A 13,831-nucleotide genomic window follows, 5' to 3' on the forward strand; every position below is an offset into this window, starting at 1 on the left:
AATTAATCCAAAACACAGGATGAGACAGCATAGCATGGGACAGGGAGGGGGATGGCAACCCTCAGGGCAGCCGGAAGGGCCAGCAAGGAGCTCATCTGGGTACCCTCTCTGATTTTTTGGGGGTGGTCTTGGTGTGGGGAGCAGGAGGCTGGGGACATAGGCACTTGGGAACCCCAAGCCAGGGTTTTTGGAAATAGGGGCCTGAGGTCTTAGCTTCCTATGTGGCTGGACAGTGACCTGGTGGTCCAGGGAGAGGAGCATTCCATCCATGACCTTGCCCACTGGTGCCCAGGCCTCCAGTGGGCACTGAGGCTCTCCTCACCCTCACAAAACCTCACTGCACCTGTGGAAGCCCTGTGTTCCTCAATTTTGCAAGTTGCTCAGTGCTTTAAATACTCACGTGTGATGGATCATTAAAAGCTGCCTCTGCCCCCCAGGACAGAACCCAGGTGCCCTGGCCAGAGACAGTGGACATTAGAAGAAAAGGAAATGGTCTTCTCAGGGGATAGAGGGCTGCTCCCTGAAAAGAGGTGGAACCCACCAGAGGGGTGGAACCGACCAAGGCTCCCACCCTTTACAGAGCCTCCTGGGTGTGTGTTCGGGGACTCAGGAGGGCAGGCTAGGAGCTGGTGTGGGAGGCTGAGCCCTGGGCGAGGCACCTGCCTCCCTCAGCCCCGTGCCCGCTGCATGTGGGGTGATGGAGGAGAAGGCTGAGACCCGTCCCATCTGGCCTCTCCCACCTAGTCTGCTACACTGCTCTAACCAAGAGACTCCAAAACCTAGTGCCTCAAGCAGGAGAGACACAGGAACGCTCAGTATCTCCAAGACATCAGCTTTCCCAACCCCATCTGTAGATTCAGCGAAATCCCAATCTTGGAAGAGGAATTGCTGGCTGTGATTTTTTTTTTTTAATTGGATATGGTTGCCGAACTAGCTTTCAAAAAGACCTCCCACAAATTGCCAATTCCCTCACACCTTCAACACGTGTGATTAAGTGTTTAAACGCTCGACAAGGCGGCAGGTGGGCTTGTCTCGCCTGTGTGTGCACTTCCCGATGATTGGACAGGTCCGGCAACATGGCATACGTTTATGAGCAGTGTTTCTTCTGTGACTTGCCTATTGCTGCTCTTGCCATTTTTTCCATTAGGTCATTGTTCCTTATTTATCTGTGGACAATTTCACAATTACATGAATTAGACTTAACTTCAAAATGTGCCACAGACACTTTCCTCTGGGATCCTTTTAAATTTTAAACTTGTATGTAGTCAAGACTATCATTCTTTTCTTCCCGTGTTTCAGGTTTATGGTGACACTTGGACAATAAAAACATTCATCCCCTTTCCAGAACCTTCTTCGTTTGATCCAGCTGGATCTTATTTTGGTGTGAGGAGTGAGGGAGGACCCCGACTTCCATTCTCCCCGATGGCCGCCCGCTGTCCCAACGCCATTCAACTGAAAACCTCCCGGTTGGAAGCAGCCGCTGCGCCAGGGCGCTCCCGGCTCCGGCTCCGCTGAGCCTTGTCGGGACCCCGCGCCGCCTGGTCTCCCGGGTCACCGGCCCGGCCCCGCCCTCAAAAGGAGGCGTGTCCTACGGTGCTATTTGCATAGAGGCGTGTCCTCTTGTTTATTTGCATAGAGGCGTGTCCTCTGGCGCCCCACCGAACCCTCATTTGCATGGGGCGGAGCCTGTCCCTCCGTGGAGGCCCGCGCCGCTTCTCCTCCCAGTCGGTTCCCACCGCCTTCCTTCCCCCAGCCGCCTGCCCGCCGCCCGCCGCCCGCCGCCCGCTGCCCTCTGCCTTCTGCCGGCGCCGCCCGAGGCCCAGGCCCGATGCTCCCGAGACGGCGGCAGGCGCGGGTCGGGACCCCCTGCGCCGTCTCCTCCGCGGTGCGCTTCCCCGGCGTCGCCATCTACTTGGCGGAGCCGCGCATGGGCCGCAGCCGCCGGGCCTTCCTCACGCGCCTGGCGCTCTCCAAGGGCTTCCGCGTGCTGGACGCCTACAGGTGCGGGGTCGTGGCAGGGCGCCTGCCGGGGGGCGGGGCCGCCTACCTGACCAGGTGACGCTTGAAGAATGAACAGCGCTCCCCTGGCTGAGCCGAGGCTCAGGTGCGGCGTGAAGCCGGAGGGCGGCAGGCCTGGGCAAGGGCTCTTTCCCTCTGCCCAGCTCCGAGGTGACACACGTGGTGATGGAGCAGACCTCAGCCGAGGAGGCCGTCCGCTGGCAGGAGAGCAGGCCGGCCCCGCCCCCAGGTGGCACCCCCCCGGCCCTGCTGGACATCAGCTGGTTCACAGAGAGCATGGCAGCTGGGCAGCCGGTCCCTGTGGAGGGCCGGCACCGCCTGCAGGTGAGCTGGGTGGAGGATTAGTCGGGCACAGAGACAGGCCCAGCAGGTGGAAGCTGAGCTGGGCAGGTGACGGGCAGGCGTGTCCAGATGAGGTGGGCGGTGAGGGCTCTGCCCAGGTCGCCATGACAGGCCATCCCGCCTTCTGCTTTCGGTTTTTCGGGACCACTTGTTTGTAGCCCCCAGTAGTCTCGTCCCCGCAGAGCGGGCTCCTGTCCCGTGCACCCGAGAGCCCAGGGGACTGCCCAGGCGAGGCAAGACCTCGAGGGCTGCCAGTCCTGAAGCTTCCAAGTGGCCTGTGCATTGCTTGTCCCTAGGTGGCTGTGCCGAGGGAGGTGCTGCCAAACCCAGTGTGGATGCCACTCTATGCCTGCCAGCGTCCCACGCCCCTCACCCACCACAACACCAGCCTCTCGGTGAGCCAGGGGACCCAGCCCCCCTGAGCTGGGGCCAGGCCTGCTCCTGTGAGCACTCCCCACTCTGCTCTGTCCCAGCCTTGGGGACGGGGGGGAGTTGAAGCTGGAGGGATGGGTGAGGCTCCCCACCCACCCTGCCCTCACAAAGGGCCCCACCTTGCAGGAGGCGCTGGAGATGCTGGCAGAAGCCGCGGGCTTTGCAGGCAGCGAGGGCCGCCTCCTTTCCTTCTCCAGAGCAGCCTCCGTGCTCAAGGCGCTGCCCTGCCCCGTCACAGCCCTGAGCCAGCTGCAGGGCCTGCCCCATTTCGGAGAACACTCCTGCAGGGTCATCCAGGTAGGTGCTCACCACACTGAGCAGTGAGTGCAGGTGGGTGCCAGGGAGGCTGGAGCCTGGTGACAGCATCTGGCTCTGTGCAGCCCAGCTGGGGAGGAGCTGCAGGCTCCCCGTCCAGCGTGCCACCCTCCACCAGACACCTCATGTGAATGGGGGCCACAGCACCTGCCCAGGGCGGCTGAGAGGACTCGGGCTGCAGGCTGGTCTCGGGCACTGCTGGCATCGGCCCACACTGTCCAGGATGTGGCAGAGCAGCCTGAGTGGGGCACCTGTCTAAGTGCAGTGTTTGAGGAAAGCCGTGCTTTTGTGCACGTCACGGGAGAGGACATCATGGCAAAAGAGGCTTTTGAATTCAGTTTGCTTTTAAATGAAGTGGCCTTGAGTTCATCACCTATGTTTTAAAGGTAATTATTTACATAAACTGCGACTTATCTGAGGGAGAAGCTCTGGGGCACAGTCTCCATTTGCAAGTCCCTCAGATCCTGACCCCGCAGGGCCCCTGCTGAGCGTGGGGTCTGCTCTGTGGTCAGGCTGGGCTTTGCTTTGTCTCGGCCACAGGAGCTGCTGGAACACGGAGTGTGTGAGGAGGTGGAGCGAGTCCAGCGCTCAGAGCGGTACCAGAGCATGAAGGTACACGGGCAGCCCCGGCGGGGCACACCCAGTCCTCCCCAGGGACCCACCCACAGGTCAGAGGGGCCTCTGAGGAAGTGGCAGCTGATGTCTGATTCGCATGAGGCAGCCAAACAGACCACAGGGAGAAGCTTGTTTTGAGCACAGGAATGTTCTCGATCACCCAGCTCTGCCTGGCCTTGTCGGGCTGCTGACGGACTGGCCTCCGGTGTGTGGCCGGCTCTGTGGCCCTCAGCAGAACGTGAGGGGACGAAGGAGCGCGGGCTCACTGGACTGTCTCTGTGCCGAGCTCGCACTTTCATTTCCTGGTGTGTCCCACCTGGTCCACGGCACACCGGTCCTTTGCCCCTCACCTTTGGTCTGATGCGGAGCTGTCAGTGTCCCAGAGTCCCTCCTGCTGCTTGGACGCCCTGCTTTTGTGGCCAGAGGTGGTCAGATGGGCCACCTGTGGGCAGTAGGGCTTCCCGGACAGGCGGGGTCATTGCTGCCCTGGGGTTGCCCAGATGTTATGAGGACCAAGGGGGGCTTTGAGGAGGGGGGAGCCACGTGTGAAGGATGGAGGGGCTCAGGTAGGAGCTAGTGAGTGGGGAAGCGTGGACAGAGGACAGAGCCGTCTGCCTCCCTGTGGGCACCCCAGAGTGCATCTGAGCCTGCAGGGAAGTATACTAACAGTTATTTTATAAACAATATGATTAGGTTATTCTCAGTGTTTTTCTGTGAGGTTTCTGTCTGTGACAGTGAGCCAGCGCATGCCTTTGGTTAGGGGATCAAGGAAAGGATGGTCTGCACAGCCTGAAGGGCCGGCTGAAGCGGGTCTGCAGGAAGCAGGGCTGGGGACTTCCTCCGCCTGTGCCTCTCTGGTCAGGTGTGGCCCAGAAGGTGCTCCTGCCCCACGGTGCAGCTCACCACTGCATGGCCTGACCTGGTTTAGTTCCAGGAATTACCAGGGAGGGCGGTGCCTACCCAGCCAGCGAGCTGTAAGAGGCCAGTGACTTGCTGGGGCCAGGGTCAGGGGGAGGTCGGCTCTGGCAGGGTCCTCCCCACTGGCCTGGATTCTGTGCTGGCCCCTGGCGGGGCCAGGTCGGTGTTCCCCCAGCCCCTGCCTCCCGCAGCCTTTGTGTTTGCGCTTGTGAAGGCGAAGAAAGGCCGTGGTGGGTTTCAGCCGCTGCAAGGTGGCTGGTGACAGTGCAAGTTCTGGGCGAGACCTCTCCTGGAGGAGGGGACCGGGGTGTGGGGCGACCCAGCACTGACGGGGCTGCCCTCACCCTCCCAACAGCTCTTCACCCGGATCTTCGGGGTCGGAGTGAGGACTGCTGACCAGTGGTACCGGGAAGGACTGCGGACGCTGGACGACGTCTGGAAGCAGGTGCAGAGGCTGACCCAGCAGCAGAAAGCAGGTGACCGCACTGTGGGCTCCCCCGCTTGGGCCTGAAGGTTCGCACCCCGAGTGCTGAGGCTGCCGGTGGGGTCAGAGCAGAGGGACGAGGGAGTCACGAGGGAGACGGTGCTTGCCCCTCAGAGATGGAGCGTCTTCCTTGTGCCTTTTATCAGCTCCGGCCCCACCTCACCCAGAGGCCAGCGTCGTCAGCACACTATGGTCTAAGATGGAGGTCAGGGCGCTGGGGGAGGGCCCAGGGGACCTCTGATTTCTTTCAACTGCCCGTGAATCTGCAGTCATCTCTAAATAAAAGTTTGCTGTTTGAAAGGGAGGGGGGTGGTGGAGAGGAGGGTAGAGAGGTGGTGGGTGGGTCAGAGCAGCCGACCGTGCCCACAGGCCTCCAGCACTACCAGGACCTGAGCAGCCCCGTCCAGCGGCCAGATGCCGAGGCCCTGCGGCAAGTGGTGGAGGCGGCCGTAGGGCGGGCCCTTCCTGGGGCCACAGTCACACTGGCTGGTGGCTTCCGGAGGTAAGGTGGTGTGCATGCGCTGGGCTCCGGGCGGCCACTGCGGTGGACCTTCCCACACGCAAGGGTCTCGAGGGAATGGGAGACCCTGTCCCTGGGCTGCCTGGATGTCAGACCCGACCCTCAGGGGGAAGTTGCAGGGCCATGACGTGGACTTCCTCATCACCCACCCGGAGGAGGGCCAGGAGGTGGGGCTGCTGCCCAGGGTGATGCACTACTTGGAGCAGCAGGTGAGAGCTTCCCTGCCCTCCAGGGAGCTGCTGGGCCCCGCCCTCCAGCTGCGTGGACAGTGGGTCACACCTGCCCCTCCCCCACCACAGGGCCTTATCCTGTATCAGCAGCATCAGCGCAGCCCCAGTGGAGACCCTGCCCGCCTGGTCCCAAAGGGCCACTCCATGGACATCTTTGAACAGAGCTTCTGCATATTTCGTCTGCCAAGGCCCCCAGGGACAGCCAAGGGGGGGACCTGGAGTCCCCACCCCTCCTGGAAGGCTGTGCGTGTGGACCTGGTGGTCGCCCCCATCAGCCAGTTCCCCTTTGCCCTGCTGGGCTGGACTGGCTCCAAGGTAGGCAGTGCGTGTGGGGCTGGGGGCCGGGGGCCGGGGGCCGGGCTGTGGCCCTGCTGATGCTTCTCTTCCCTCCAGCATTTTGAGCGGGAGCTCCGCAGATTTAGCCGGAAGGAGCGGGGTCTGTGGCTGAACAGCTATGGGCTGTTTGACCCGGAGCAGGTACGTGGCCAGGGCAGAAGGCAGGTGGTCCTGACCCGACAGGGTCCTGAGGGGAGCCGCATGGTGGAGGGCCCAGCACCAAGGCCCACACTCTGTTGCAGAAGACCTTTTTCCAAGCGGCTGCCGAGGAGGACATCTTCAGACATCTGGGCCTGGCATACCTTCCCCCAGAGCAGAGAAACGCCTAGTCCCCCCTGCGGCCCTCAGCCACTCCTCGGGATGGGGGCTGCTCAGGCAGCCAGATCATGGATGCCCTTGGACACTGACCATCTGCAGGCCGGAGAGGTTGCTGCAACCCTCACCCTCCTGGGGGAGCCTCTGTGCACCCCCACCCCCCCATGCACACCCTGCCCAAGATGCAATGAAATGATAACATGGAGCAAACCAGGCTGTTTTCTGAAAGTGTTGATGTGCGAGGGGGTGGAGGGGTGGGGGTGGGGGCTAGGGCGCCTCACCACCCGCTGTTGGTGAGGTGGGCCCCATGGCTGTGTGACCCTGGGGTCCTGAAGGGTGAGCTGGGCATCTGGAGAGTATTGCCATGGTTACAGTACTGTCTTTCAATCCATAAACACAAGTACCTCTCTGTTTATTTAGATCTCCTTTAGTTTTAGTGATGCTTTAAAGTTTTCAGAATAAATTTATATTAAAAATTTATAAACTTTAATAAATTATTAAATTTATTAGTATTTTATTTTGATGTTAAGTGGATTTTATTTTGCCTTCTGATTGTTCAATAGTGTGTAGACACACAGTTGATTTTTTATCGTGGAACCTTGCTGAACTTTTTATTACATCTGATCACCTTTTGGAGGATTCCTTATGGTTTCCTACATACAAGGCCATGCCACCTGCACAGAGAGAGAGCGTTGGTTCTTCCTTTCCAATGTGGGTTGTGCTGTGCCAGCATGGCCATGGGTGAACCTGAGAGGGGGCCGTGAAGGATTTAGAAAAAGACAGACAAGAGAAGAAAGCTGAGGCTGGGTGGGACGCTGTCCTCTCTGATGGAGAGACAGCGCCACAGCCTATAAGCCAAGTCTTTATTTTATAGCCAGATTCCACGAAGCAAACCAAGGGCGTGGTTACAACGTTCTCCCCGGTTTCGAATCTACGCAGTTACACGCACCTGATCCAGCTCTGTTTACTTGCTGCACCTCCCGCAGCCCACATCACTCTGCCAGGTGGGACCACAGGTTCGGGCCATAAGGTCAAGCTCACAGCTGTAGCCTTTGGCTGTAATTGTGCTGGGAGGACTGTGCCCTCTCATTAGTCCGAGGCTTGAACCTGTCCAAACGCTGTAGCCGCTCTCCACAGCGGGTGCCTTTTATTTCCTTTTCTCACCTCACGGCCGTGGCCAAGACCATCATGTTCCTGATTTCAGTCCCTCACTGTTAGTACCGATGTGGCCGCACGTGACAGTTCCGTCAACAGGACTGCAGGCACCACCGTGGCCCGTAGGTCACAACGGAGCTGAGCTTCCTATGAAAAATGGAAGGAAAAATAAAAATAAAAAATAAAGAAATGGAAGGAGATGTGTTTCAGAAGAAATTATTTTCTCTGATGGGAGCAACATCTGTGGGGCTGGCAAGTTCCCTCTCACAGCACCTCAATTTTGGGTGCACGGATTGTACCCTGATCAGGCAGCCACCGGCCTGTTTGTGCCCAGAGGAACCTTCCTCCCGCTTCCTGTTCGGAGGATTCTCAGCTCAATGGTCCCCAGGGTACATGGCTGTGCATTCTTTGTGGGGGCCCTATACTATACAACGACTCAGTCCAAGGAGCCACCCTGACAAGTTGGTGCCACTGCCACTCAGTGAGAGCTCTCTGTGCTGTGGAAGTATTTTCAGGTTGCAATGAAATAAATGTTATGTCTTCCAGCAATTCAATGTCTGAGAGAACCATGTGTACCAGATGGGGTCAATGGAACAAAAAATAATTTTCAAAGTCAAAACATTGAGTTCTCAGTTCTACACCTTCTCCATGTTACATGCCTTTTTTTTTTTTTTTTTTTAATGAATATTATAGGCCCTGGCCAGGTAGCTCAGTTGGTTAGAGCATCGTCCCAATACATCGAATTGTAGGTTCGATCCCTGGTCAGGGCACATACAAGAAGCAACCAATGAAAGCATAAATAAGTGGAACAACAAATTGATGTTTCTCTCTCTGAAAATCAATATAGTATGTGTTCAGAGTTAAGTTGTTCTCCACCTAAAATAGACTGTTATAAGATGTTCCATGTAAGCCTCATGGTAACTACAAAGCCAGAACCTGTAACAGGTACATACAGCGCAATCCAGGTGTTCCACTGCAGAACAAGATACGTCACAGGAAGAGAGCAAGAGGCGAAGAAAGAAACCAAGGAATCACAAAACAACTAGGAGCAATTAATAAAATAGCAATAATTACTTCAAATGTAAATGAGCTAAATTCTCTAATCAAAAGATGTAGAGCTCGACCAACATGGCTCAGTGGTTGACTATCAACCTATGAACCAGGAGGTCACAGTTTGATTCCTGGTTCAGGGCACATGTCTGGGTTGCAGGCTCGATCCCCAGTGTGGGGCATGAGTAGACAGCCAATCAATGATTCTCATCATTGATGTTTCTATCTCCCTCTCTCTCCCTGAAATCAATTTTATATATATGTAATAATCTACACTAATAAAAGAAAAATGGTAATTGGCGTACGGCGATACAATTTTCACTGGCTAATCAGAGCTATATGCAAATTAACTGCCAACAAGATGGCGGCTAATTTGCATATGTAGGCACAATGCAGGGAGGCGAAAGGGAAAGCAGGAAGAAGCCCCCTGCCACTGACAGTGATCTGAAACCCAGGGGGGAGCTAAGAGCTGGGGGGCCTTTGCCAGTGATAGCAGGAAGTAGAGGTGGAGCCAGCGATGGGAGCTGGGCACGGTCGAAGCTGGCAGTCCCAGGAGCTAGGGGTCCCTTGCCTGGGCCTAAAGCGAAGCCCACGATCGCGGGGCCGCTGCAGCTGCGGGTCCCCGCTGCTCGGGCCGGACGCCTAGGCCAGAGGCGTTAGGCCTGGGCATGGGCGGAGCCTGCAACTGCGGGGAGCTGGGGGTCCCCTGCCCAGGCCTGACACCTCTGCCGGAGGCCTCAGGCCTGGTCAAGGGGCCAATCCGGTGATTGGTGATCGGAGGGTGATGAGGGTCAACTCCTCTGGCTGAGGCATCAGGCCTGGGCGGGGGGCGGAGCCGGGGATTGGGGGGATATGATGGTCCCCTTGCCCAGGCCTGAAGTTTGGGTCAGAGGCGTCAGGCTTGGGCGGGGGGTGGAGCAAGCGATCAGAGGGAGATGGGGGTCCCCTGCCCAGGCATGATTCCTGGGCCAGAGGCCTCAGGCCTGGGCGGGGGCCAGAGCCAGTGATCGGGGGGAGATGGGGGTCCCCTGTCCAAGCCTGACACCTCTGGCGGAGGCGTCAGGCCTGGGCAAGGGGCCGATCAGGCGATCGGAGGGTGATGGGGGTCAACGCCTGAGGGCTCCAAGTATGTGAGAGGGGGCAGGCTGGGCTGAGGGACACTCTCCCCCCCCACCCCCCCACACACCCAGTGCACGAATTTCGTGCACCGGGCCCCTAGTACATATATATCATAGCAGCTGAATAGATTATAAAAACAAGACCCACCTGTGTGCTGCCTGTGAGAGATTCGCTTCAGCTTTAAGGACACACTTAGAAAGTGAAGGGATGGAAAACAATACTTCATGCAAATGGAAGCCAAAAGGAAGCAGGACTATACCTACATCAGACAAAACCGGCTTTATTCAAAGTCTCTAAGGGGACAGAGAAGGTGGTTACATAATAAAGGGGTCAATCCAGCAAGAGAAGGTAACACAGGGGCACCGACATAGATGAGCACACACTACCAGACCCGAGGGAGAAAGGACGGGGTACAGACCAGCAGGACTTCAGAACTCCCCTCTCCACCATGGGTAGATCATCCGGACAGAAGAGGAGGAAAGTTTGGGCTTAAACAACGCAGTCCACACACGTGTACATTCACACATAAGCCCATGCACACATGTAGGCACACGCAACACAGATGTGAGTGCAGCACACAGGCACGTATGCACAGTCCACACACCTGCACAGCCCCCCTTGACTCCAGGTGCTTCCTCACAGCATGCGGGTGGGCTCCCAGCTGTGCGCAGGGACAGGAGGAAGCCGGGGTGGGCGGAGGGGGGGGAGGGGGGGAGGGGGAGGGGAGACTTTGTGCCTGTGTCATGTGCCAGGCCCCTGGGAGGGAGGGGTCCCTGGAGAGACCTTGTTTCTGCTGTGCCCCACTCCTCAGGCTGGTCCAGGCCAGGGCTTCCGTCCTTCACTCCCAGCCCTGCCCAGCAGCCGTGTCCACCCCCACACGCCCTGGGCTCTGGACATAGTGGCTGTGGAACTATTTTAAGTCCATCTCGGCCCACCCTCCCCTGAGAGTCAGAGAGTTTGCTGCTGGCCACCTGCGGCTGCCTGTCGGCCTGGAATGCAGATTGGCAGTTGGCCGGGTGGGGGTGGGGAGGAACTGTTATAAAGCTGGTGCCAGGGCAGAGGCAGCTGTCCTCCTCGGGAGCCTGCCACGGTCCCCAGCACCGCAGCCATGTCCACCCACCGCCTGGTGATGGTCCGGCATGGCGAGAGCACCTGGAACCAGGAGAACCGCTTCTGCGGCTGGTTCGACGCGGAGCTGAGTGAGAAGGGGGCCGAGGAGGCCAGGCGGGGGGCCCAGGCCGTCAAGGATGCCAAGATGGAGTTTGACATCTGCTACACGTCAGTGCTGAAGCGGGCCATCCGCACACTCTGGACCATCCTGGAAGGCACGGACCAGATGTGGCTGCCGGTGGTGCGCACCTGGCGTCTCAACGAGCGGCACTACGGGGGCCTGACGGGCCTCAACAAGGCGGAGACGGCCGCCAAGCACGGGGAGGAGCAGGTGAAGATCTGGAGGCGCTCCTTCGACATCCCGCCTCCCTCCATGGACGAGAAGCACCCTTACTACAGCATCATCAGCAAGGTGGGCCACTCAGGGTGCCTGAGGGCAAGCCTGGGGTCAGGGGCCTTGGGAAGGGGTGGCCAGGTGGGGGGCCGGCTGCTGGGAATGTGAACTGTGCTGTGGACACCCCCAGGAGCGCCGGTACGCAGGCCTGAAGCCTGGGGAACTGCCCACCTGTGAGAGCCTCAAGGACACCATCGCCCGGGCCCTGCCCTTCTGGAATGAGGAGATCGCCCCCCAGATCAAGGCCGGCAAGAGGGTGCTCATTGCTGCCCACGGGAACAGCCTGCGGGGCATCGTCAAGCACCTGGAAGGTGAGGCCCACCTCACGTGGGACGTGGGGGGGGGGGGGGAGAGTGACACCGGGCCCTGAACCTGCCCAGCTCGCATTTCAGCAGGTGCCCACTGCCTGGCTGAGGCGGCGCTGCAGGCCTCAGGGCCAGGGAGGGGCTTTCCAATGGAATTGAAAAGGGAGGGTTGGGCAAACCATGTAGCAAACAGCTTTGTAGGATTTTGGTTGCATTTCTGTGCATGTACTGGGACACTGTGTCGTTTCCTTCTGAAGACTGAAGGTGGAAAGGCCTCCCACTCTGACCCAGGCCAGGCCCTGCACAGGGGCTGAGGCCCCGAGCCACCCAGCTTCCTGGATGTGAGCCCTGGGCAGGTGGGGGTGCTGTGGTGGCGTCTTACCCAGGAAAAGCAGGGCTGTCTGGCTCCAAACCCTGCTTTGCTGTGTGTCCCTGGTCTAGTCGTGTCACTTGCTGGGCCTCAACCACCTTCTGGGGCCGTGACGGCGAACCTTTTGAGTTCGGCGTGTCAGCATTTTGAAAAACCCTAACTTAACTCTGGTGCTGTGTCACATATAGAAATTTTTTGATATTTGCAACCATAGTAAAACAAAGACTTATATTTTTGATATTTATTTTATATATTTAAATGCATAATCAACCAAAACAATGAGTTCGCGTGTCACCTCTGACACGCGTGTCATAGGTTCGCCATCACTGTTCTGGTACTGCTGGCTGCTGGACGTGGGCCCAGGGCACAGCCCTGCTCCTGCCCCAGCTCCACCCACTCAGGCAGAGGTGAGGCCACTCCAAAGGGTGCAGCTGTGCAGCAGCCTGCAGACCCCAGGCTCACAGCTAGGCTCCTGCTGAAGCGCACGGCAGCTCTCCTGGGGCTTCCGTGGCAAAAGACCCTGACAAGACCTGGCCCTCCAGGAGGTTCAGACAGCGGGACAGTCTGTTAGCCTCTGATGGCCTTCAAGTTTGGGATCAAGAAGAGAGGAAGGGAGGTGGGGTGGTGGGCAGCTGCCAGAGCAGACAGGCCGGCCCGGAGGCCTGGCCAGCTCCTGTCCTGCCCGGGATGCCAGGTCCCACAGACCCCTCAGTGGGCACCGAGCCCAGCAGGCGGACAGACGATGCCCCCTCGTGCCAGCATGCTGGGGTCTCCACTGCTGGGAACTCGACTCCTCGCTTCCTGGGGGTGGAAATACCAAAGGGCGAGCTATTCCAGGCTGGGCCGGCGGGAGGCAGTCGGGTCGAGTTTCCTCAGAAAACACAGCCTTCTGCTTGGCACAGCCTCTGCCCACCGCGGCCCCAGGGACCCCCTGCTGTCCCTCGCCCACCCTGTTGGGCAGCAGCACCCCTGCTCCCCTGCTCGGGAAGCCCCACCTTAGCACTCCCCGTAACCGAATGGCTAATGTGCCAACTGAACCAAGCATTGGCCATCTGGCCAGAGTCCACACTGGGCCAGACCGGGCGCCGGCCCAGGACACAGCCCTTGGCTTTGCTGGCTATTTCTGTAGCCTCATCTCCGGTCTGCTCTGACCTTCTCAGGCACATGTCTCCAGCCCTGCGGTTGGCAGGGAGGCCGTGCCGGCCGACCAGCCGTGGCTCGCAAAGGTCAGCAGCTGGTGGACAGGCCAGCAGGGTTGAGGCCTTTGGTTCCTCCCATCCAGGGATGTCGGAGCAGGCGATCATGGAGCTGAACCTGCCCACGGGGATCCCCATTGTGTACGAGCTGGACCACGCCCTGAAGCCCACCAAGCCCATGCGGTTCCTGGGTGACGAGGAGACCGTTCGCAAGGCCATGGAGGCTGTGGCTGCCCAGGGCAAGGCCAAGTGAAGTGTCTGCTCTGGCAATAAAGGCATCTCCCCCACCTCGCGTCCAGCATGGCCCGCGTGCCCAGCACTCACTCAGGGCCGAGATGCACAAACGCTGCCCAAGGGGCGCCTGGCCCCACCTGTCTTCCCAGCCCATTGTGTGTGGGGACCTGGCCCCCATCCCTGTCCATGAGGTGGCTCTAACAAGTCCTTGTGGTGACCCCCAAAGCAAAAGACCCGCTTGGTAACTGCTCTAGGGCAGTGGTCGGCAAACTCATTAGTCAACAGAGCCAAATATCAACACTATGATTGAAATTTCTTTTGAGAGCCAAATTTTTTAAACTTAAACTATATAGGGAGGTACATTGTTATTAA

At 58.7% G+C, this 13,831-nt stretch overlaps 2 protein-coding genes across 5 annotated transcripts; both read left to right on the forward strand.

The window, feature by feature from the left end:
• Nucleotides 1–1,785: 1,785 nt before the first annotated feature.
• On the forward strand, nt 1,786–8,130 carry POLM (DNA polymerase mu). 4 transcript variants are annotated; one of them, XM_081102799.1, is made up of 11 exons: nt 1,786–2,001; nt 2,163–2,343; nt 2,658–2,756; nt 2,920–3,090; nt 3,649–3,720; nt 4,997–5,117; nt 5,495–5,627; nt 5,752–5,854; nt 5,945–6,190; nt 6,269–6,352; nt 7,401–8,130. In XM_081102799.1, the coding sequence occupies exons 1-11, from the start codon at nt 1,829–1,831 to the stop codon at nt 7,617–7,619; spliced, it is 1,602 nt and encodes a 533-aa protein (XP_080958925.1). In that variant the 5' UTR covers nt 1,786–1,828; the 3' UTR covers nt 7,620–8,130. The 4 variants fall into 4 exon arrangements, with proteins under 4 accessions (XP_080958925.1, XP_080958927.1, XP_080958926.1 ...); XM_081102801.1 differs by lacking the exon at nt 7,401–8,130 and adding an exon at nt 6,454–6,733; XM_081102800.1 differs by lacking the exon at nt 7,401–8,130 and adding an exon at nt 6,454–6,733 and having other exon boundaries at nt 5,752–6,190.
• A 2,611-nt stretch (nt 8,131–10,741) lies between these two features.
• Nucleotides 10,742–13,507, forward strand: PGAM2 (phosphoglycerate mutase 2). The gene is made up of 3 exons (XM_081101704.1): nt 10,742–11,372; nt 11,485–11,665; nt 13,312–13,507. The coding sequence occupies exons 1-3, from the start codon at nt 10,959–10,961 to the stop codon at nt 13,476–13,478; spliced, it is 762 nt and encodes a 253-aa protein (XP_080957830.1). The 5' UTR covers nt 10,742–10,958; the 3' UTR covers nt 13,479–13,507.
• Nucleotides 13,508–13,831: the final 324 nt, after the last annotated feature.

Source organism: Myotis nattereri (genome assembly GCF_964212035.1).
Source record: "Myotis nattereri genome assembly, chromosome: 11".
Taxonomy (NCBI): domain Eukaryota; kingdom Metazoa; phylum Chordata; class Mammalia; order Chiroptera; family Vespertilionidae; genus Myotis; species Myotis nattereri.

What these genes read in the sequence shown, in the direction of transcription:
- POLM (XM_081102799.1), top strand. Translation starts at nt 1,829, where the DNA reads ATGCTCCCGAGACGGCGGCAGGCGCGGGTCGGGACCCCCTGCGCCGTC. An exon ending in AGGGCCGGCACCGCCTGCAG is followed by an intron (nt 2,344 to 2,657) that starts GTGAGCTGGGTG and finishes GCTTGTCCCTAG; the next exon opens with GTGGCTGTGCCGAGGGAGGT. An exon ending in CTGGCTGGTGGCTTCCGGAG is followed by an intron (nt 5,628 to 5,751) that starts GTAAGGTGGTGT and finishes CCCGACCCTCAG; the next exon opens with GGGGAAGTTGCAGGGCCATG.
- PGAM2 (XM_081101704.1), top strand. Translation starts at nt 10,959, where the DNA reads ATGTCCACCCACCGCCTGGTGATGGTCCGGCATGGCGAGAGCACCTGG. An exon ending in ACTACAGCATCATCAGCAAG is followed by an intron (nt 11,373 to 11,484) that starts GTGGGCCACTCA and finishes GGACACCCCCAG; the next exon opens with GAGCGCCGGTACGCAGGCCT. An exon ending in CATCGTCAAGCACCTGGAAG is followed by an intron (nt 11,666 to 13,311) that starts GTGAGGCCCACC and finishes CCTCCCATCCAG; the next exon opens with GGATGTCGGAGCAGGCGATC.